The 24,700-nt window shown below is 41.9% G+C and overlaps 1 protein-coding gene across 5 annotated transcripts in view; it reads right to left on the bottom strand.

Moving 5' to 3' along the window:
• Positions 1-658: 658 nt before the first annotated feature.
• LOC115178071 (oocyte zinc finger protein XlCOF6) overlaps positions 659-24,700 on the bottom strand; it is a 32,576-nt gene continuing 8,534 nt past the window's right edge. The window contains exons 1-9 of one of the 5 annotated variants that reach the window (XM_029739099.1): positions 13,964-14,296; positions 13,360-13,570; positions 12,205-13,038; positions 11,147-11,954; positions 7,721-7,889; positions 5,637-6,383; positions 4,422-4,676; positions 2,331-2,531; positions 659-2,043 (exon numbers count right to left, since the gene is read on the bottom strand). In XM_029739099.1, coding sequence (XP_029594959.1) covers positions 1,397-2,043; positions 2,331-2,531; positions 4,422-4,676; positions 5,637-6,383; positions 7,721-7,889; positions 11,147-11,155 — 2,028 coding nt within the window. In that variant the 5' untranslated portion in view covers positions 11,156-11,954; positions 12,205-13,038; positions 13,360-13,570; positions 13,964-14,296 and the 3' untranslated portion in view covers positions 659-1,396. Of the gene's footprint in view, positions 2,044-2,330; positions 2,532-4,421; positions 4,677-5,636; positions 6,384-7,720; positions 7,890-8,138; positions 8,525-11,146; positions 11,955-12,204; positions 13,039-13,359; positions 13,571-13,963; positions 14,297-24,700 lie in introns of those variants that run through there. The other 4 variants (XM_029739102.1, XM_029739100.1, XM_029739101.1 and 1 more) reach the window with 4 other exon arrangements.

Raw genomic sequence — 24,700 nt, 5'->3', positions numbered from 1 at the left:
CTCTGTTATTATTATTACATGTAGGTAGAGCTCCTCCTCACCACTCTGTTATTATTATTACATGTAGGTAGAGCTCCTCCTCACCACTCTGTTATTATTACATGTAGGTGGAGCTCCTCCTCATCACTCTGGTATTATTATTACATGTAGGTGGAGCTCCTCCTCACCACTCTGTTATTATTATTACTACATGTAGGTGGAGCTCCTCCTCACCACTCTGTTATTATTATTACTACATGTAGGTGGAGCTCCTCCTCACCACTCTGTTATTATTATTACTACATGTAGGTGGAGCTCCTCCTCATCACTCTGTTATTATTATTACATGTAGTTGGAGCTCCTCCTCACCACTCTGTTATTATTATTATTACATGTAGGTGGAGCTCCTCCTCACCACTCTTATTATTACTACATGTAGGTGGAGCTCCTCCTCATCACTCTGTTATTATTATTACTACATGTAGGTGGAGCTCCTCCTCATCACTCTGTTATTATTATTACTACATGTAGGTGGAGCTCCTCCTCACCACTCTGTTATTATTATTACTACATGTAGGTGGAGCTCCACCTAACCACTCTGTTATTATTACATGTAGACCCTACTTTACTTTACTGGCTTGATTGTCCCTGTGGGGAAATGTTGTTGCAGTGTCTTGTACACGTTTAAAGTGGCATTTAAATACAAAACAAATTGACAATACAACTTTCATAACAGTTACATAGCAATAAAACTTGGCAGTTAAAAGCTAAATATCAGCACTTACAAGTTTGAACCCAAAAAACATACAAATCTGCATGGATGGGAGCTGAAGGGTGGAGGGTTGTCTGAGAGTTGAAACAGAACAGATGGTACTGAGAACGGAGGAAGCGTTCCAGGTCTCGGAGGGAGCCAGTCAGTCAGAGACAGTCAGATCCGCAGCCTCAGCAACGCACCTCACTGTCCCCTGGCGTCCAGTTTGCTCCGGCTTTGTTGATGCTGGTTAGCCACTCCTCTCCACAACCCCACTCTAAGACATGTCCTGTACACATGATATGTGGTGTTTCCTAACGATTACAGATCATTCATTTTTTAATCCCACCTCTCTCTGTAGACCCCCCTCTCTTGATTTCCGTGGGCCATATATATTTTTTCAACCGTGCTGTGATGTCTTACATAAAATGAAGTCACTGCTTAAGTTAATTTAAAAAGCACCGTCCTCATGGCAGTTTCTTGGGTCTGCATAACTGCTGTTTAGGTCCTGTGCTTACATATTTCAGTCTTTCAGACATCCACAGCTGCATTCCTTAATATTCTATTGTTTATGTCCGTTTATGGGAAATGCATAATCAAGATGAACATAACTATTTTGCTGGTGATCAGGAGACACTACACAAGTACATTTTTCCTGTCCCATTGTCAGTTTGGCAGTTGCTTCGGTCTGCCTAACTGCCGTTTAGGTCCTATGGGTTTGCCAGCATGTCTCTTCTTGTGTGAATAAAGGTTTGCTCTACAGCTGAAACGCTTCCCACATTCAGTGCACAGGTATGGTTTCTCTCCTGTGTGAACTCTCTGGTGGATTTTGAAAGTTCCTTCTCTACTGTATGTCTTCCCACAGATGGAGCAAAGGTATGGCTTCTCTCCAGTGTGTGTCAGTAAATGACCTTTTAAGTATGCTTTTTTCATGAAACTCTTTCCACACACAAGGCAGCTGTAAGGTCTCTCTCCAGTGTGTGTTCGCTGGTGAATTTTAATGTAGCTTTCATTGACGAAACATTTCCCACAGTCAGGGCAGGAGTAAGGCTTCTCTCCAACATGCTTTAACTGGTGGTCTTGGATTTGCCCTTTCTCAGTGAATTCTGCCCCGCAAAGGGAGCATTGGTAAGACAGCTTCTTTCCGGTATGAGTTTTCATGTGTTTTTTTAGTGCTGGTAGAGTTTGGCATATCTCCCCACAATCTATGCAATTATGAAATGTCTTAGCTGTGTGGTTCTTCTGGTGTTGTTCAGGTTCTCCTGATGTAGAGGGACTGTCCTCTCCAGTGGACCACAATTTGGGGTTCAAACCTGCGTGGAAGACATGGTGTGAGACAATGTGAAGACAGTCAAACCAGCATGTTCTTCATGAAGAAGTAAGAAAGTCCAATGGAAATGCAGTCAAACACTTACTAAGACATACATTTTTCTCTTTTCAGAACTACTCAACATTTTAAAAATGATAAAACTGTTAAAATTTCAAAACGTGTAATGTCTGAAGTATATTTCTTTCACAATAAACTCAAGCTGACAAACATTTCCATAGTTACTGCTATGCATAGTTATTACTGGGACAGTAATATAAGACTTCTTCTCACCTCTGTGTGTTTTCATGTGTGTTTTCAGATTTCCTTTCTGTGTGAATCCCCTGCCGCACACAGAGCAACCGTGAGGTTTCTCTCCTGTGTGTGTTCTCATGTGCCTCTTCAGCTTCATTGCTTCCAATAGTTGTTTTCCACACACTACACAGTCATGAGACTTCTTAGCTTTGGGATTCTTCTGGTGTTGTACAGGTATTCCTGACGCAGGAAAAAAAGACAGTGGTCGTGTCCGAATACCATACTAGTCTACTACATACGTAAAACGGCACACTCATTTCGGCGTTTGTTCTAGTAGAATTCACGCGTTTTCCTGACTCACGTGTCTGACCACAACTGATAATCAATAGTGAAGACATACTATAACACTTTTTTTATTTCCACATACTATTTAGTATGCTAGCATGGATCGGTTTACTAGTAAAAGTCCAACGTGTTTTTGTTTTTTTAAATGTGAGTTATCACTGGCATTGCAGACGCATGCCAGACCTCACGACACATGGATAGGTGTTTAACATAAATATTATCATCAAACCACGTCATACGATACGGCAATCTGATGCCCGACTGTGCAGTTGATGACATGGCACGTAACCATTGGCTGATGCAATGCAACGTCTGCAATGTACAGTACCAGTCAAAAGTTTGGACACACCTATTCATTCAAGGGTTTTTCATTATTTTTACTATTTTCTACATTGTAGAATAATAGTGAAAACATCAAAACTATGAAATAACACATATGGAATCATGTAGTAACCAATAAGTGTAAAATAAAATCCTAATATATTTTAGATTTGAGATTCTTCAAAGTAGCCACACTTTACCTTGATGACAGTTTCTACAAGTGCAGTCGTAAAAACCATCAAGCTCTATGATGAAACTGGCTCTCATGAGGACCGCCACAGGAAAAGAAGACCCAGAGTTACCTCTGCTGCAGAGGATAAGTTCATTATAGTTAACTGCACCTCAGATTGCAGCCCAAATAAATGCTTCACAGAGTTCAAGTAACAGACACATCTCAACATCAACTGTTCAGAGGAGACTGTGTGAATCAGGCCTTCATGGTCGAATTGCTGCAAAGAAACCACTACTAAAGGACACAAATAATAGGAAGAGACTTACTTGGGCCAAGAAACACGAGCAATGGATATTAGACCGGTGGAAATCTGTCCTTTGGTCTGATGAGTCCAAATTTGAAATTTTTGGTTCCAACCACTGTGTCTTTGTGAGACGCATTGTAGGTGAACGGATGATCTCTGCATGTGTGGTTCCCACCGGGTAGCATGGAGGAGGTGGTGTGATGGTGTGGGGGTGCTTTGCTGGGGAAAATGTCTGTGATTTATTTAGTATTCAAGGCACACTTAACCAGCATGGCTACCACAGCATTCTGCAGCGATACGCCATCCCATCTGGTTTGCGCTTAGTGGGACTATCACTTGCTTTTCAACAGGACAATGACCCAACACACCTCCAGGCTGTGTAAGGGCTATTTGACCAAAAAGGAGAGTGATGGAGTGTTGCATCTGATGACCTGGCCTCCACAATCACCCGACCTCAACCATATTGAGATGGTTTGGGATGAGTCGGACCACAGAGTGAAGGAAAAGCAGCCAACAAGTGTTCAGCATATGTGGGAACTCCTTCAAGACTGTCGGGATAAGCATTCCAGGTGAAGCTGGTTGAGAGAATGTCAAGAGTGTGCAAAGCTGTCATCAAGTCAAAGGGTGGTTACTTTGAAGAATCTCAAATATAAAACATATTGATTTCTTTAACACTTTTTTGGTTACTACATGATTCCATGAGTGTTATTTCATAGTTGTCATGTCTTCACTATTATCCTACAATGTAGAAAATAGTAAAAATAAAGAAAAACCCTTGAATGAGTAGGTATGTCCAAACTTTTGACTGGTATTGTGGTTGAGTTTTACATGCAACATCACTAATGTTGAGCTGTGGTAAACTTAGTGTGATAAACCATATTGTCAGTCACTCAAATCACTTTGGCTAAACTCTAGCAGTCATGGTTTCCAACATGGCTGCTCACACACAAGAATCTCATTATTTAAAAGGATCTCTGTGGCTTTTCACCTGTGTCAACTTTCTGATGATGTGTTTTGAGTAACTCTTTCTGGTAGAACAGCTCTCCACAGACAGACTTGTAGAAGCCTCTCTCTATGTGTGTCCTCTGGTGTAACATGAGGTCACAGGCAGCAGGGAACTCCTGTCCACAGCCAAAGCAGCGGTGAGACGACGTGGCTGTCTGATGATTCTCCTGTTGTTGCTCAGGTTCTCCTGATGTAGAGGTAGTCTCCTCACTGCCGTGGCTGGAGGCAGGACTCATTCCTGTGGAGGAAAATAATAAGGATTTAGTAATAGAGCATATACAGGTAACTGCCAAAATAAAGGAAGCACTTGAGTCAATTAGGATTCTGGCTGCTCTGTTAGACTTACAGGTAACTGCCAAAATAAAGGAAACACTTGAGTAAATTAGTATTCTGGCTGCTCTGTTATGTTGTGGAGGTGCATTTTCCTGGCATGGGTTAGGTCCAATCAACCCCTTAGAGGACAAGATAAACACCAATAAATACACCGCCATTCTGACTGATCACCATCAACCTTTGGTGAATCATTTCTATCCGGATGGGAGTGGTCTCTTCCAGGATGACCTTGCCCCCATCCACTAGGCATGAGTGGTCACTGAATAGTTTGATGAGCATGAAAACGATGTAAACCATATGTCATGGCCGTCTCAGTCACCAGATCTCAACCCAATTGAATGAACACTTATGGGAGATTCTGGAGCGGGGCCAGAGCCAGCGTTTTCCCACTACCATCAACAAAACATCAAATGATGGAATTTATCGTAGAAGAATGGAATGGTGTCGCATCCCTCCAATAGAGTTCCAGACACTTGTAGAATCTATGCCAGGGCACATAGAAGCTGTTCTGTCTCATGGTGGCCCACCTCCAAGAGAGTTGCAGACCCTTGTAGAATTCATGCCAAGGCACATTAAATATGTTCTGGCTTGTGGCCCAACGGCCAATTAAAACACTTTATGTTGGTGTTTCTTCTTTTTTAGCAGTTACCTGTAGGTCCATTACTATGGAAACGGAAAGGAAAGGGAAAGGGGGATACCTAGTCAGTTGTACAACTGAATGCCTTCAACTGAAATGTTTCTTCTGCATTTAACCCAACCCCTATGGTAGTATAGTATAGTGTCCCAAATGCCACCCATTTCCCTATGCGGGCTCTGGTCAAAAGTAGTGCATTATGTAGGGGATAGGGTGCCATTTAGGACTAACCTTTGTGTTCTTTAATGGCATCATATCCCAGCCCCTTACCGAGTTGAGGAGGATCCCAAGTAGCTGCTTCTTCACATTTAATAAATCCACCCACTTCCTCTCCTTCCTCCTCCTCCTCAGTGTGACCACACTCTCTCTTTACAGTCATGGTATGTGTCCCACATGGCACCCTGTTCCTTACATAGTGAGTCCTCTGGTGTAGCATGAGGTCATAGGCACCAGGGAACTCCTGTCCACAGGCACAGCAGCAGTGAGACGACGTGGCTGTCTGATGATTCTCCCGGTGAGACGACGTGGCTGTCTGATGATTCTCCCGGTGAGACGACGTGGCTGTCTGATGATTCTCCCGGTGAGACGACGTGGCTGTCTGATGATTCTCCCGGTGAGACGACGTGGCTGTCTGATGATTCTCCCGGTGAGACGACGTGGCTGTCTGATGATTCTCCCGGTGAGACGACGTGGCTGTCTGATGATTCTCCCGGTGAGACGACGTGGCTGTCTGATGATTCTCCCGGTGAGACGACGTGGCTGTCTGATGATTCTCCCGGTGAGACGACGTGGCTGTCTGATGATTCTCCCGGTGAGACGACGTGGCTGTCTGATGATTCTCCCGGTGAGACGACGTGGCTGTCTGATGATTCTCCCGGTGAGACGACGTGGCTGTCTGATGATTCTCCTGTTGTTGCTCAGGTTCTCCTGATGTAGAGGTAGTCTCCTCACTGCCGTGGCTGGAGGCAGGACTCATTCCTGTGGGGGAAAATTATATGGATTTACTAATAGAGCAAATAGGTCAATAACTATGGTAGTTTTGTTGCGTCGATCCCAAATGACTCCCTATTCCCTTTATAGTGCACTACTTTTGACCAGAACCCTATGGGCCCTAGTCAAAAGTAGTGCACTATGTAGGGAATAGGGTGCCATTAGGGATCAATATTAGGGTAAAGTAGTGCACTATGTAGGGAATAGGGTGCCATTAAGGATGTGTATTAGGGTAAAGTAGTGCACTACGTAGGGAAAAGGGTGCCATTAGGGATGTATCTTAAGGTAAGGTAGTACACCATATAGGGAATAGGGTGCCATTAGGGATGTATATTAGGGTAAAGTAGTGCACTACGTAGGGAATAGGGTGCCATTAGGGATGTATATTAGGGTAAAGTAGTGCACTATGTCGGGAATAGGGTGCCATTTGGGGCCTATCTTTTATGTTTAAAGGCATCCTTTCACCACTACTTACCGAGCCGAAGAGGATCCCAATGACCTAATTCTCCTTCAGAATGTATCAATCCACCTACTTCCTCCTCCCTTTCCTCTTCCTTCCTACCTACCTACCGTGTGGACAGTCATATCTTCCTGCTGAGTCAAGCCCATGCCACAGACAGGGCAGGAGTAAGGTTTCTCTCCTGTGTGCACTACCTGGTGTAGCTTCAAGTTCTTCCTGGATGCAGAACATCGGTAAGGTTTCACCCCTTGGTGGATCTGTTAGTGTCTGCATAGTTTATATGAGGTAGGGAACTCCTTTCCACACTCTCTGCAGCCATGTGTCTTCTTGGATTTGTGTTTGTTGTTGTTTGTGTCCTGTTGTTCAGGTTCTCCTGAGGTAGAACCTCCTCACTGTCAGAGTGAAGGCTGCAACTCTCTCCTGTCTCTACTGTGGCGATATAGGAAGAGTCCGGTCCATCTTGCTCCAGTGGGAACATCATTAGAGGCCCAGTTTCAAATAGACCCTACACACTTGTTAAGATCTGATTGGTATAGGCAGTATGGTGATGTTTCCACCTGACCTGTCAGAGGACAGGTGGAGCTTTTTCTCAAGTGGGATCTTATTGGACTATCAGCATGAACTAATAAAGCCATCTCTGTCTGCTCACTGGTTGCTGCTACAGCTGACCCTGTAATGCTCTTGGTGATACAAAAGCAGTTTCCACAAAGATGATATGCATTCCAAATGGCACTCTGTTCCCTATATAGCATCAATGTATTGCACTAAAGGGTTGTCATTTGGGACGTAAACCTTGGTCTTCGCCAGGTTATTCTCTCTGTGTCCAGCTACATGGGACAACTATTGAAAGGCATTGCACACTCACCAGTATTACTCTGACCCCAAGGTTCATGATCATCTTCTGGCTCCTCTTTGAATACAATGTCAAAACTTTGGACCATCTCGGGACCCTGGAGTCGCTTGCTGCGCTGGTGTTGCTGGTCACCATGGTTACAGTATGGACCCCGCCATTTTGACTGTTGGTGTTCATCAAACTATAAAAAAGCCAAGGTGAGAGAGCACATCACAAAATGTATCAAGAATGAATATTAAGCTTTGTCACAGTCCTAACAACTAGCCTAGTTAGGGTTGATAACGTTTTATTTTCAGATAACTAGCTAACCGTCCTGACAACTTATTGACTTATTCAACTCTGACAAGTGAAGTTGCATAGCTAACGCGTTAGCTAATTTAGCTAGCTAGTTAACGTTAGCAAACTAATAAGTTAGAGGTTGTCTTCTCACCTCATGCATTGTGAATGGGCTTCAAATGTCTCAAAGAATATGTTGTTGTGCCAGAGTTATTCCAGTCTCTTGCTGTGCTGTGAGGGAGGAATGTTAGCTAACGATAGCGCGCTGTTACAACTGGCTAGTATTGTAGCTCCTAAACTGGCAGAGGCGGAAATCCGGCGTTTCATAATTCCATACGTGAACTAGTCCAGCCAGTGAACAATACTTAACGTTACCATAACCGTATAATAAATGATATCTGGTGATATTAGCTGTTTGGAACTAGCTACACTGCTTTGAAGTGCGATAAATAAACTGGTTAGTTAACATCAGCTAGCTACATTACTACTTCCGTGTTTGGTTTATGTCGTCTTCTTGGTGCGCCTTAGTAAATCAAATCAAATCAAATTGTATTGGTCGCGTGCACATATTCTGCAGATGTTTTCGCAGGTGCAGTGAAATGCTTATGTTTCAAGCTCGTGCAGTAATACCAAACACTACAAAACACAAAACACCCAAAATAAAAATGTGGAAATTAAGAAATATGAGAACGAGCAATGTCCGGGTCTGGAATGTCAATGTATATATGTTGAGGTGTGTATAGACAGTATATTAATAGAAAAGCTGTGTATAGCAGTAGTAATATAGCATTAGCCTTGGCTAGAATATACATACAAAGTGGGTAAAACAGTATGTAAACATTATTTAAGTGGCCAGGTCACAGTTGTAAATGAGAACTTGTTCTCAACTGGCCTACCTGGTTAAATAAAGGTGAAATAACATTCAGCACAAAGGTAAGGTCTCTCTCCTGTGTAAACTCTTAAGTGGTCTTTGAGAGAATCTTCTGAACCATACGTTTTTCCACAGATGGGGCAGTGTGTCTATAAATGCTTTGGTACTTGATTTTGTTGCTTGAAACTCTTTCTACACACAGGGCAGCTGTAGGGTATTTCTCTAGTGTGAGTTCTCTCGTGACTTCTAAGCCCATTTGAATGTAGCTTCCACTGACAAATCTCTTCCCACAGTCAGGGAAGAGTTAAGGCTTCTCTTTAATATGCACTAACTAGTGGTCTTCTAATTGTCCTTTTCTCAGTGAATTGCTTCCCACAGAGCATTGGTGAGACTGGTTCTCTCCTTAATGAGTTCTCATGTCGATCTGTGGAGCTGGTAGGTGAGTCTTCCTAGCTGTGTTGTACTCCTGGTGCTGTTCAGGTTCTCCTGATGTAGAGGGACTCTCCTCACCAGCAGACCACAACCTGGGATTCAGTCCTGCATGGAAGAGGTTGAAGCTGAGATCAAGTTTGCTTTTTACATCAAACTGACAAATTTCATAGTCTGCCTCAGAATAACTTCAATCAGCGTGAGATTATTATTATTTTTACATAACATGTAAGATGTCAAGTCTTTTCATTGTCCAGGGTCGGGGTAAGGCTTCTTCTCACCTTTGTGCGTTTTCAGATTTCCTTTCCGTGTGAATCCCCTCCCACACACAGAACAACAGTGAGGCTTCACTAACCTTAGTTTATATGAGCAGTTATTTTCCACACGTTGAACAGTGGTGAGATTTCTTTACCGCCTCCTGGTGGTGGCCAGGTAATCTTATTGTAGAGGGATTCTCCTCAACAGGGTACAAACCAGGAAGCTCTTCTGCAGGAAAGTAACACTCTGTGAGTTTACCAGTACTCAGTCAAAGGCCAGTGGTTACATTCGGATTCTCTACCCTTGTGCACTCGCACACTCCCCCTCATGTATTTAAAGGAATGGATTGGTGTAAAAGGAATATGGTGAAAACTCCCTCTAGCCATGCTTGCACCAATCCAATGGCTTTAAATGCATGAGGGGTCGTGACCAAGTGCACACTTCTGAAAGAGGGTAGAGATAGTAGTGCTGCCAGTGTCAAATCAAATGTTATTTGTCACATGCGCCGAATACTACAGGTACTACAGCCCTTAACCAACAATGCAGTTTTAAGAAAAAATACCACATAAAAAAAATAAAAGTAACAAATAATTAAAGAGCAGCAGTAAAATAACAATAGCAAGGCTGTATACAGAGGGTACCAGTACAGTTGTTTCTTTGATGTGAAGTGTTCCATGATGTAACATTACTAATGTTGAGCTGCGCTAAACTAAGTGTGATAAACCAGACTTTCAGTCACTCAAAACCACTTAAACCTGGGTTGGGGTCAATTTGAGTTTAAGTCAATCAAATCAGGAAGTAAACTGACATTCCAATTCAATAATTGAAAGAAAAAGCATCTATTTTCAATGACTTCTCAATAAGTTAAAAAATAAAACGTTTTTCCATTTTACATTCAAATCACTTCCTGAATTGACTACCTTCAATTTAAATTGACCCCAACCCTGACTTACAGTTTAGCAGTCATGGTTTCCGTCACAGGTTCTTACACCCAGAATAACATGTAGAATCTCACCTAATCTAATTGAATAGGATCTCTGTGAGTTACACCCAGAATAACATGCAGAATCTCACCTAATGTGAAGAATTTATCTGCACTGTATGTGTGTTAGCTCGCTAGCCAGGCAGTTTTACAGGAATGATTACATCAATTGTTTAAATTAACTAGACAACTTGTAAATGCAACAAGTACTAATTTTGTATGATATAATAGCAGTCACAGCTTTCCAAGAAAAGAAATCGGAGTCATTTATGGTCTGTTTGCATTTATTTTAGAGACTATTTATACAGAACATTTGTATAAAACCTGTATAACAGGTATTTATAATTATATGACCAATATTTTAGATTGAATGTAATTTATGATACATCACATGCCTTACTTTTATTTTCCTGCATCACTAAAAGCAAGACATGCATCACCTACTGCCGTTCATATCAATTAGACTGGTTTTGTATTTCTCCCTGACCAAGATGGCTGCCATTTTGGCTCCACTATGGGACTTTGAGGGTTTATGGCATAGCCCGTCTTGTAATTTAATAGGATATTTTAATAGGATCTCTATAGCGCCAACTAGTTAGCTACCTAGCTGACGTTAGCTAACCTCATGCATTGTGAATGGACTCGAAATTATCTCGAGAATGACGCTGTGCCCTGCGTTAATCCACCGTTGCTGGCTTTGCTACGAAGAACAAAATGTTGTTCTTTCCCTGTTGCGTTCAGCTCAAAGAAAAGTTACGTCAGTCAGTGAAGTGAGAACGTAAACAACCGCTTATCCAACGTTAGCTTAGCTAGCTAGCTACATTACTACTTCCTTGTGTTGATCATATGTTGATTGACAAGATGAGTGAGAGTTAGCATGATTATCTTACTGATCAGAGATGGCGACAACACAGACACAGCTTCAGCGAGAAGAAGAACTCTACCTACTAAGAGACAAAGTCGTGGTTAATTGTCATAGTACTGGCAGTCCTGCATCTCTGTATCACTCTCCATCTTAGGCACTTTCTTGGACATCTGAGCCCTGGTTAACTGCTTTGGCCTGCCTAACTGGCGGGTCGGTCCAATGGGCTTGGCATCATGTGTCCGCTGGTGCTGCCGGAGCCCTTGTTTACGGACAAAGCTCTTGCCGCATTCGATGCACTCGTGGGGTTTCTCTCCTGTATGTGTTCTGAGGTGGACTTTGAGGTCAAATTCTCTGGGGTAAGTCTTGCCACACACAGGGCAGATGAGACGCTTTTCTCCCGAGTGAGATCTCATGTGTTTGTGTAGTTCTGGGAGGTTAGAGTATTCCTCGCCACACACTAGGCAGCCGTGAGATGTGATGGTCGTGTGGTTCTCCTGGTGTTGTTCAGCTTCTCCCGATGTACAGGGACTCCCCTCACCAGTGGACCAGGAGCTGGGATAATCTCCTGTGGGAAAGAAACAGTGTGCAAATCTGAGCTGTTTCAGATACCTTATTTCCTAGTTGTTTTAATGTCATTTAATGCCATTTCATTTTTTTTTCTCACTCTGTAGCCACACACTATTTGTAGCTTGCAAACCAGGGTCCTACCACTTCCATTAATGTTTTACATGCAACGTGCTAAATGTTAAGCTGTTAGGAGTGTAGGCTGTCGTTATCAATCATGATTAATCAATAACAGCATAAAGTGTTCTCACCTGTGTGCACTTTCTGATGCGTTTTTAAATTTCCTTTCTGCGTGAACCTCATCCCACACACAGAGCACTGGTAAGGCCTTTCTCCTGTGTGTGTTCTCATGTGTCTGTCCAGGTAATATGTTTGAGGGAACTCCTTCCCACAGTCTGGGCATCTGTGAGTCTCCTTAGCTCTCCTCTGTCGGTGTTCAAGTTCTCTTGATGCAGAGGGACTCAACTCCCCTTCAGAACAGTGAAGCCGCTGATGAATCTTCAGATAGCCTTTCTGAGTGAAACTCTTTCCACAGACTGAGCAAGGATGTTTCTCTCCAGCGTGCGACTTCTCGTGCGTTGTCAAATTTCCTTTTTGAGTAAAACTCTTCTCACACAGAGCGCAAGAGAAAGGCTTCTCTCCTGTGTGGGATCGCTGGTGTACTTTCAGTAATGCTTTATGAGTAAAGGTCTTCTCACACACACAGCAGGTGTAAGGCTTGTCTCCAGTGTTTGTCTTCAAGTGAACCTCCAGAACATTCTTTGAAGAGAACTCTTGTCCACAACAGCAGCCAATCTTGTCATCCGGGTATGTTTTAATCTGTTCAGAATGTTTCTTCTGGTGGTGGTATCTCAAACTACATTGATGAGTGAAGCCTCTCCCACACTCAGAGCAGGTATAAGGCTTCTCTCCTGTGTGGGTTCTCATGTGTATTTGTAGTGCCGATAATGTCTGACAGTGTTTCCCACAATCTGGGCATGGGTGGGTCTTTTTCTGCCTCGTTCTGCGTTTTTTCTGGTGTTGTTCAGGTTCTCCTGATGTAGAGGGTCTCTCCCCGGAAGCAGAGTGATGGCTGGGACTCTCTCCTGTGGGGATGAGACAGGACAGATATAGTCAGTGAGACTGAGCCAGACTCAGGTTCTCCTGATGTAGAGGGCATCTCCCCGCCTGCAGAGTGATGGCTGGGACTGAGTCTAAGTATATTGTACATACCTACTGGGTTTCTCCATTGTTTTACACCACCTCCCGTGCTACTCCCATTCTCAGATGTATGGCAACACACAAGACTGAGTCCCAAATCATGCCACCCTATTCCCTATATAGTGCACCACTTTTGATTAGAGCCTCATGGACCATAGGGTGCCCTTTGGGACCCATATCAAGTGACCCTGGCTCCAGCTACCCACCTGTATTATCTAGTTCCCAGTCTTCTTCTTCTTTGACTATGATATTAAATGTTGGTGTTTCACTGTTGATGTCCAGACTCACAGTAACCCTCTCCTGACCCTGCGGTGTGTCTTTCTGATCACCATGGATACTGTCCTCCTGGTCACCGGTCACAGTGGGTTGGGGTTCAGTGGTGCAGGATGAAGACGAGCTGGACGGGTCTTCAGAGTCCTATGATGAAGAGTGACAGCGCAGTTTTCACAACAAGCTTCATTATGAAAGATGGACTCAGCAATATGACACCATACTTAACAGCAAGGCAATGTCTCTGCTTGTTATAGAAATGACAATTTCTCAGTAATGAGACCGTTCCAACTAAATATACCTTGTTTAAAAACGATCAATCAATGCAAACAAAATTACAGCAGCTAATTTTCATTGGATTTTCATTCACCTAGCTAGCTAGCGCTGGTCAGTTAGCTTATGTTAGCTAACGTTACATACCTACTACAAAACAAAATCACATCATCAAGCAACAACAACGTAGCTAGCTAGTACTGCTGTTGCTAGCATGCATTGTACTCTACAAAATACTGAGCAACTTGACTTGCAAGCTAGCCTCACCATTTGGTATAGCAACAAACAAGCAGTTTGCAGAGCAGAAAAGCGATGTGGCTAGCACACGTTCAGATGACTACCTCTTCCATTGTAACTCAATCCCTGAGCTAGCTAGCTAACTAATAAATTAGATATAAATCTAGTTTAGTTTTAACTTATGATGACTGCCAATGTTGTTGGTCGTAACCTCGCGTCTGGTTGGATGGAGGCTGGAAAACACCAACACCTGAGAATATTTCATCTAAAGTTACTGTATTCTTTTTACAAATAGCTATGCTAACGTTACAATGTACATTTAAATAAACTGGTAAATAAACTGTCAAACTCTCCTTGGCTTCCTACTTCCGGTTTAGATTGTCTTTTGAGTGTGCATTAGCGCCGACATGCGGTCTGGAAGTTAAAGGCAATATATTACAGCTCTCTTGCAGTGGTGCAACGTACTTAAGTCAAAATACTTTGAAGTACTACATAAGTAGTTTTGGGGGGTATCTATACTTTACATTTTTGACCACTTTTTACTCCATACATTTTCCCTGACACCCAAAAGTACTCATTACATTTCGAATGTTAGCAAGACAGGAAAATGTTTCAATACACACATGTATCAAGATAACATCCCTGGTCATTCCTACTGCCTCTGATCTGGCAGACTCACTAAACACATGTAAAATATGTCTGAGTGTTAGAGTGAAACTCTTGAGTAAATGAGGGATACAAATTATGTTATGGTGTAGGATGCATTTTCCTGGCATGGTTTTGGGAAACGCTGCCTTAGAGCACGTGCAAACTCATTCTGCGAAGGGCCGAGTGTCTGCAGGTTTTCACTCTACCCTTGTACTTGATTGGCGAATAAAAGGTCACTCATTAGTAAGGATCTCTATCTTAATTGAAAGGAAAAAAACATACCTGCAAACACTCGTCCCTCATTACAGCCAATTTGAGTGATCACCCTTAACCAGGGCTCTCCAACCCTGTTCCTGGGGAGCTACCGTCCTGTAGGTTATAACCAGGGCTCTCCAACCCTGTTCCTGAGGAGCTACCATCCTGTAGGTTTAAACCAGGGCTCTCCAACCCTGTTCCTGGGGAGCTACCGTCCTGCAGGTTATAACCAGGGCTCTCCAACCCTGTTCCTGAGGAGCTACCATCCTGTAGGTTTAAACCAGGGCTCTCCAACCCTGTTCCTGGGGAGCTACCGTCCTGCAGGTTATAACCAGGGCTCTCCAACCCTGTTCCCGAGGAGCTACCATCCTGTAGGTTTAAACCAGGGCTCTCCAACCCTGTTCCTGGGGAGCTACCGTCCTGCAGGTTATAACCAGGGCTCTCCAACCCTGTTCCTGGGGAGCTACCGTCCTGCAGGTTATAACCAGGGCTCTCCAACCCTGTTCCTGAGGAGCTACCATCCTGTAGGTTTAAACCAGGGCTCTCCAACACTGTTCCTGTGGAGCTACCGTCCTGTAGGTTTAAACCAGGGCACTCCAACACTGTTCCTGGGGAGCTACCGTCCTGTAGGTTATAACCAGGGCTCTCCAACCCTGTTCCTGGGGAGCTACGGTCCTGTAGGTTTAAACCAGGGCACTCCAACACTGTTCCTGGGGAGCTACCGTCCTGTAGGTTTAAACCAGGGCTCTCCAACACTGTCCCGTCCTGTAGGTTTAAACCAGGGCTCTCCAACCCTGTTCCCAGGGAGCTACCATCCTGTAGGTTTACACCAGGACTCTCCAACACTGTTCCGTCCTGTAGGTTTAAAGCAGGCCTCTCCAACCCTGTTCCCAGGGAGCTACCGTCCTGTAGGTTTAAACCAGGGCTCTACAACACCGTTCCTGGGGAGCTACCGTCCTGTAGGTTTAAACCAGGGCTCTCTAACCCTGTTCCCGGGGAGCTACCGTCCTGTAGGTTTAAACCAGGGCTCTACAGCCCTGTTCCCGGGGAGCTACCATCCTGTAGGTTTAAACCAGGGCTCTACAACACCGTTCCTGGGGAGCTACCGTCCTGTAGGTTTAAACCAGGGCACTCCAACACTGTTCCCGGGGAGCTACCGTCCTGTAGGTTTAAACCAGGGCTCTCTAACCCTGTTCCCGGGGATCTACCGTCCTGTAGGTTTAAACCAGGGCACTCCAACACTGTTCCTGGGGAGTTACCGTCCTGTAGGTTTAAACCAGGGCTCTCCAACACTGTTCCTGGGGAGTTACCGTCCTGTAGGTTTAAACCAGGGCTCTCCAACACTGTTCCTGGGAAGTTACCGTCCTGTAGGTTTACACCAGGACTCTCCAACACTGTTCCTGGGGAGTTACCGTCCTGTAGGTTTAAACCAGGGCTCTCCAACACTGTTCCTGGGGAGCTACCGTCCTGTAGGTTTACACCAGGCCTCTCCAACACTGTTCCGTCCTGTAGGTTTTTGCTACAACCTTCATGTAGCATACCTGATTCTAATAATTAGCTGGTTGATGAGCTGATTCTAATAATTAGCTGATTGATGAGCTGAATCTGGTTAGTTACAACTGGGGTTGGAGAGAAACATATAGGAGGGTTGCTCTCCAGGAACAAGGTTGGAGAGCCCTGGCTGAAACCAGTTTCCTTTATTCTGGCAGTTACCTGTAGCTATCTGACCGCTTCTGAAATCAAACGTTTTATAGACCCCTTTCTGTTTGCAAACATTGCCGCACGAGGGCGATGTGCGCAAGTTGGTGGAAGAACAAGGGGGAGTTCTTATAGAATGCCAGCAAAAAAAGCCTCTATTTACATGTCGCTTATGAGTGCATTTCACACTACTATTGGATTATACTTGGATTTTAAGGCTCGTATGAATGTCCTGCTTAATATAATGTTTGTCATCACAAATCAACTGCATTATACTTAAACACTTCAACTTCAACCAGTAAAATGGCTCCTTGGCTAGCTTTTGCAACAAGCTATAATCAATGAGCGTTAGCATTCTAGCTAACAACTGCTATATCCAAAATAGTTATTTTGCAAAGTTCACAACCAAATATAATCTTAGCGACTGTTCAAGCAATAATCAAAACATCATTGTAAGCCTATAAGAACCTCAAAAGGTTATTTTGTTTAGAAGTAATAAAAACGTAAATCTAGGCCATGTTGAATGGGGGCAGATCGCGACGGCTTTCTTCCTGCCGCCGAAAGAGTCGCGCATCTGTGACGTCAGTGTGTCGTGCCCTGGATAACGGTAATAAAGGAGAGAAAAACAGCTATTAGAACTCTGTATAATGGTGGCAATAGCTGTATCAAACTCTGTCATGGAACATCCTCGAGGTTTAACATTTACAAAGGAATACGACAAGGTTGTCCAATTTCACCTTTTTTATTTTTGTTAGTATCTCAAATGTTATGCTCATTAGTTCATAAAAGTCCATTTGAAGGCATTACATTCCAGTCCAGAGAGATCAAGATATCCCAACTGGCGGATGACACCTCACTTTTTTTGAAAAATTTATCTCAAGCTAGATTAGCATTGGATATCGTGAAGCAGTTCTCCAAAATTTCAGGCTTGACTTTAAATCTTTCCAAATGTGAGTTGTTTGTTTTGAAAGGAGCTGTCAATCCAGCAGATTGTAACATCTCTGAAAAAGATACTGTAACCTACCTCGGTGTAAAGATCACCAAAAATCTTAAGGCTGTGAATGATCTTAATTTGAACCCTGTAACTGAATCTGTCAACAACAAAAAAATTATCCTCATGGTTAGGGAGGGATTTAAGTCTTCAAGGAAGGGTGCTTTTATCCAAAGCTGAGGGGCTATCTTTTTTCATCCATTGACATTCCCAAATCCACTTGCTTTGTACAACTTCATATGGAAAAACAAGCCACATAAGATAAAAAGAGATGTTATCACCAACAGGGTTTGTGATGGCGTCTAAATGTCTTAGATTTCACTCTCTTCAATCAGATATCAAAGGTCAACTGGGTTAAAAGGTATATAACAATAACTCATTTTGTTTTTCAGAAGTTCGAAGGGCTTAATTTTTTACTACAATGTCCGTATATTGTGGGTAAACTTCCTGTGAAACTGGCGGTTTTTCACAAGCAGGCTTTAATGTGCTGGGCTTTGTTGTATAAACACAACTTTTCACCTCATGAATGATTTATGGAACAATGGGTCGATATTACATAGAAATAAGATGTTATTTAACCATAAATGGTTCTCGAAAAACATTGTTCTTGTCAGCCAATTAGTTAATAACAGTGGGAATCTATTTACACGGAGAGAATTTATGGAAATATACAACTTTGAGGTTTCAAGCAAGGAATATGACACTGTTATTAAAGCTATACCTAGTGGGATAAAAACTTTACTTCAGAATAATGCATATTTTGGAATATCTCCGATTGTAAGCAATATTCAGTTGAATGGCATTGGTCTACTAGATACGAAATTCAACAATCGTTTAATAAGGGATATTTTCTACAGGAAGTCTATTCCCTCTGCGATATTTTGTTGGGCTTCATCGTTTGATGTAAACTGGCGCCGTGCTTGGCTCACTCCACACAGATTTATGGTGACCAATAAAGTAAAGGAGATCTCCTTTCAGAGTATCCATAGATTCTATCCGTGTAATAGCTTGATTTCTAAATATATATTTGACGTTCAAAAAGAAAGGAGGACCAAGGCACTCTTCATATAATTGATTAAATGCCTTTATTAGTATGGCATGTTCAATAGAAACAATGTTTTTAAAAAACCGACGCGTTTCGGCTGCATGGCCTTCATCAGGGTGTACAAAGAAATAATACAATGTTCTCTGTTTAACGGCTTTTCCAATTAACCCTAATTAGAAGGGGGAGTGGTTAAAATTGATTGGACACACCTAGTAAGCAATAGTATACACACTTTAAAGTGAAATGCTGTAGCTATGTTATCATAAAAATGTAACTCCAAACTAGAAGTATCAGAACACTTAGAAAGGTAGTTCTAACCTTAAATATGTCTGGGCAAAGTGTCAAGAATAAGAAAGCAATACATTCCATAGTACACTAGAACACAGCAAAACATGAACAACAAGAGTCTAAACATAGCTGAGGGCAATTGAGCAAAGATATCCACTAGATGACAGCAAATGTACCCATCACAACCCTACAGGAAGGGTGAGAAATCCATATCTTCATTCAAACCCGGGTATTTAGTGGCCTGTAGTTTGTAAATCCAAAAACTTTCCATTTGGTTTAACTGTTTAAGGCGGTCCCCTTTTCTAATAGAGGCCGGGATATGATCAATACCCATAGCTTGTAGGGAGGCAGGGTTGCCATGGTGTAAGGACTTGTAGTGCCTTGCCATGGGGTAGTCTTCATTGCCTACCCGTATGGCGTACTTGTGTTCCGCTAGGCGATCTTGAAGGCGTCTCTTTGTCCGTCCAATATAGAACACCTTGCACTGTGGACATTCCAATCTATAGATGACATGAGTGGTTTTGAAGTTAATGAAATGCTTGACGTAATACTCCATTTTGGAAGCTGTATCAACGAAATACTTTTTCTGTGCAATATTTCTGCAATGGTTGCACTGGTTACATTTAAAAGAGCCCTTGGGTTTGTGGCCAAGCCAAGTTTTTTGAGAGTCACCCGGAAGATAACTGTGGACTAATTTGTCCTTTAGGGTAGGACATCTCTTAAAGCTTATGACTGGTGGCTCAGGAAAGACTTGGCGTAGTAGCGTATCACTTTGGATGATTCCCCAATTATTTTTAATGATTCTTTTAATGTTCTCTGCTTCAGTGCTGTATTTTGTAACAAAATACACTCTCTCTGATGCATCACGAGGCACTCCCCTTCGCAACAAGTTCTCTCTGTCAAGTAATCCAGCCCTTATACCTGCATCTTTCAGGACCTGGACGCTGTAGCCCCGATTCAAGAAACGATTCTCCAATTCAGCAGATTTGACAACATAGTCTGTTTCCTGATCGCAAATTCTGCGGACTCTTTGGAATTGGCCATATGGAATATTCTCTTTTAGCCTTTTGGGGTGAAAGCTGTCTGCCCTCAGAATGGTATTCCCATCTGTAGGCTTCCTAAAGATTGATGTGTGCAAACAACCTTTGTCATTTTTACTGATGTCGAGGTCCAAAAAATGAATGTTATCCTTGCTATACTCCATAGTTAGTTTGATGTTAGGGTTAATGCTGTTAAGGTATTGGTGGAAGGAAATAAGTTCATCTTCTGAGCCGGACCAAAAAAGGCAAACATCATCAATATAGCGTCCCCACCATATAATCCGGTCAAAGAAATGGTTATTAGAAGGATCCAAAATGAAGTCATTTTCCCATTTACCCAAGTACAAACCAGCGTAGGAAGGGCTGTAGCAAGCTCCCATGGCACATCCTTTGACCTGTTTAAAAATACGGTCCTGAAAGATAAAGATGTTATGATTAAGAGTCCATTCAGTCAGTGAGACAATGAATTCTGTAGGAGGCATCTCAGTTTCAGGTCGGGTACTCAAGAAATGGTGCATAGCTGCCAAACCTTGTTCATGTTCAATGGTGGTGTAAAGAGACTCCACATCCATGGTGACTAAAAAGGAAGCTGTACCTATATTATTCAATTCCTTAATTTTGTTCAACACATCTGTGGTATCTTGAAGATAGGCTGGGAGTGACGTCAGAAAAGGCTTAATAAAGTAATCAATGTACTTAGAGATGGGTTCTGTCAGACTTTCATTACCACTAATGACTGGCCTGCCTGGGGGATTTTCAAGATTTTTGTGGACTTTTGGAAGAAGGTAAAAAGAAGCCATACGTGGACTGCCATTGAAAAGAAATTTGAACTCATTGTCTGAAATGTAGCCATTCTCCTTAGCTTCTGTGAGGATCCCTTTCAACTCAATTTTTAGGTTCTCTGTAGGGTTGAAGCTAAGAGATTGGTAGAATTCATCATTGTCTAATTGACGGTAGGCTTCTGTCATATATTTGTCTTTACTCCACACTACTGTAGCGCCACCTTTGTCTGCTTTTTTAACTACAACCCGTTCATTTTTGGACAATGATTCAACTGCATCCCTCTCTATCTTAGAAAGGTTACGTCGTGATTGGTTGGAGTCAATTTTACCCTTAAACAGATTTTCCACATCAAAATTCACCTTCTTGGCAAATGTATTTAGTGTGGCATTCTGGACAATGGGACAAAAGGTGGACTTGGGCTTAAAAGGTGTTTTTGAGGGAACAGAAACTGCCTGACCTGAGACACTGGCGTCTGTAGTTGGAGAGATGTTTTGCTTATACCAGGCCTTCAGATGTAGATTCCTGTAGAAACGAAATAGGTCAATCTTTGTATTAAATTCATTAGTTGAGTATGTGGGGGCAAAGGACAGTCCTTTAGAAAATACCCTTAGGCAATCATCAGAAAGGGGTTCTCCAGAAATGTTGATCACAGCCTTGTTCTGGTCCTGCTCCGTGTGGTTGGGTAGTCTTGATTTCTTCCTCCCCCTCCGTGTTGGCCTCTTCCGCGTCCTCTCCCTCTCTTGTTGAGGTACCTGTGTGACTCCTCTTCCTGATCTAAAAAATCTTGGGAGGAGCTGGCCACTGAATGTCTGGGGTGATCATCCTCATCACTGCTTGTATGGTTGAAAGAGACAGATCTAGGCTTCCTCCTCTGCAGATGTAATTCTGAATTCTTGCGCGTTGGTTTTCTCCAGGCAAAGACCTTGCCATCTCTATAGTCTACTTCATCTCTTCTAAATTTTCTTAACTTATCTTGCTTCAATGTCAGAGTGAATGTGTCTACTTTCTCTTTCAAGATCTCATCACATTGTGCTTTGTTGGAATTGTCACTGTGTTCTGTGATTTTCTTTTTAACTTCTTCAATTTCTGTTTGGACTACTTGTCTGTCCTTTTTAGATTCTTCTATTAGAAGTAGCATTAGGTCAAAAGAACACTTGTTGAGAATAGCCTCCCATTTATCTCTAAATTCAGTTTTACCTTGTACTCCAGTAGCTGGAAACTTCATAATACGGAGTCCTCTGGGGATTAGGCCTTTCCTCCAATAGTCAGACAAGGTAATAGAATTGAGGTCAAGTTTTGTTTCTTTCTCCATAAGGTGTTGCAAGTCTCTGTAAGCCTTGTTTAAGTCCATTCCAGTATTCTCTGTGGCTATATTTGACGTTACCAGTGAATGCAGTTTTTGTGAACTAGAAACTGAATCTATTGAACACTTATTCTGTAATTGTTTATATAGTGAAGTGTTCTGGACTGATGTAAAACTATATCTTGGCCTCAAATTGCATACAACCATTGAAATTACTAAGTTTGACATATTATTTTACTACACTGATTCCTCATTTGAACGTGAGTATGTCATAAATCTCTTTATTTTATTAGGAAAATGTTTCATACACAAATCAAAATTTATGAAGAAAAAGCCCCTTTTCTTATTTTTTTTATCTGATTTGGAACAGTACTTAGAGTCTTTATAATGTATACAAAACAAAATGTCCAAAAAATGTATTCGATATATGTCTGTATTTGGTTTGATATAATGTGGAATAGTTTTATTTTATTTTTCTCTAATTTCTTTGGATTCCCTCTGGCTGTTATGTTATGTTTATGTTTTGCATGTTACTGTTAATAAAAATAAAAACAAATATATATAATATATATATATTTTTTAAATACAAAATAAAAAAATAAATAACAAAAAAAAGGAGAGAAAGTTTTTCCCCAAATGTTCATTTATTGGACCATGGCGTTATATGAAATGCATGTAATTGCTTAGTATCATGATAGCTTCAATAAGTAAAATAAGATAAAATAAACAAGAAATAAAATGCATCGGATAACATAGTATGATTATCTTATACAACACAGTGGACTGTATTATACTGATCACAACACACTAGAGGTCGACCGATTATGATTTTTCAACGCCGGTACCGATTATTGGAGGACCAAAAAAGGCCAATACCGATTAATCGGCCGATTTTTAGAAATAAACATGTATTTATTTGTAATAATGACAATTACAACAATACTGAATGAACACTTATTTTAACTTAATATAATACATCAATAAAATCAATTTAGCCTCAAATAAATAATGAATCATGTTCAATTTGGTTTAAATAATGCAAAAACAAAGTGTTGGAGAAGAAAGTAAAAGTGCAATATGTGCCATGTAAAAAAGCTAACGTTTAAGTTCCTTGCTCAGAACATGAGAACGTATGAAAGCTGGTGGTTCCCTTTAACATGAGTCTTCAATATTCCCAGGTAAGAAGTTTTAGGTTGTAGTTATTAAAGAAATTATAGGACTATTTCTCTCTATAAGATTTGTATTTCATATACCTTTGACTATTGGATGTTCTTATAGGCACTTTAGTATTGCCAGTGTAACAGTATAGCTTCCGTCCCTCTCCTCCTACCTGGGCTCAAACCAAGAACACATCGACAACAGCCACCCTCGAAGCAGCGTTACCCATGTAGAGCAAGGGAAACAACTACTCCAAGTCTCAGAGCGAGTGACGTTTGAAACGCTATTAGCGCGCACCCGGCTAACTAGCTAGCCATTTCACATCGGTTACACCAGCCTCATCTTGGGAGTTGATAGGCTTGAAGTCATAAACAGCGCAATGCATTGCGAAGGGCTGTTTGAATGAATGCTTACGAGCCTGCTGCTGCCTACCATCGCTCAGTCAGACTGCTCTATCAAATCATTGACTTAATTATAACATAATAACACACAGAAATACGAGCCTTAGATCATTAATAATGGTCGAATCCGGAAACTATCATCTCGAAAACAAAACGTTTTTCCTGTCAGTGAAATACGGAACCATTCCGTATTTTATCTAACGGGTGGCATCCCTATGTCTAAATATTGCTGTTACATTGCACAACCTTCAATGTTATGTCATAATTACGTAAAATTCTGGCAAATTAGTTTGCAACGAGCCAGGCGGCCCAAACTGTTGCATATACCCTGACTGCGTGCAATGAACGCAAAATGACACAATTTCACCTGGTTAATATTGCCTGCTAACCTGGATTTCTTTTAGCTAAATATGCAGGTTTAAAAATATATACTTCTGTGTATTGATTTTAAGAAAGGCATTGATGTTTATGGTTAGGTACACGTTGAAGCAACGGGTACCTAAGCGATTATATGCAACGCAGGACAGGCTAGATAAACTAGTAATATCATCAACCATGTGTAGTTAACTAGTGATTATGATTGATTGATTGTTTTTTATAAGATAAGTTTAATGCTAGCTAGCAACTTACCTTGGCTTCTTACTGCTTCGCGCAATGTAAAGCAGGTGGTTAGAGCGTTGGACTAGTTAACCGTAAGGTTGCAAGATTGAATCCCGAGCTGACAAGGTAAAAATCTGTCGTTTTGCCCCTGAACAAGGCAGTTAACCCACCGTTCCTAGGCCGTCATTGAAAATAAGAATGTTTTCTTAACTGACTTGCCTAGTTAAATAAAAGGTCTAAAAAAATAAAAAATAAATAAATCTGCCAAATCGGCATCCAAAAATACCGATTTCCGATTGTTATGAAAACTTGAAATCGTCCCTAATTAATCGGCCATTCCGATTAATCGGCCGACCTCTACAACACACACACAAATATGTGCGCGCATACAGACGCGCGCACACACCAGAAAGAAGAACGATTCTGTAGTCATAAGAGGCATGGTGGGTGTCCAAAATAGCACCCTATTCCCTATATAATGCACTACATTTCAGCAGAGCCCTCAAGGTTCCCATATGGGCCCTGGTCAAAAGTAGTGCACTATATAGGGAATAGGG

The sequence above is a fragment of the Salmo trutta genome, chromosome 38 (genome assembly GCF_901001165.1).
Source record: "Salmo trutta chromosome 38, fSalTru1.1, whole genome shotgun sequence".
NCBI lineage: Eukaryota > Metazoa > Chordata > Actinopteri > Salmoniformes > Salmonidae > Salmo > Salmo trutta.
Note: the sequence above shows the minus strand (reverse complement) of the source record. Positions and strands in the feature narration are given on the sequence as shown.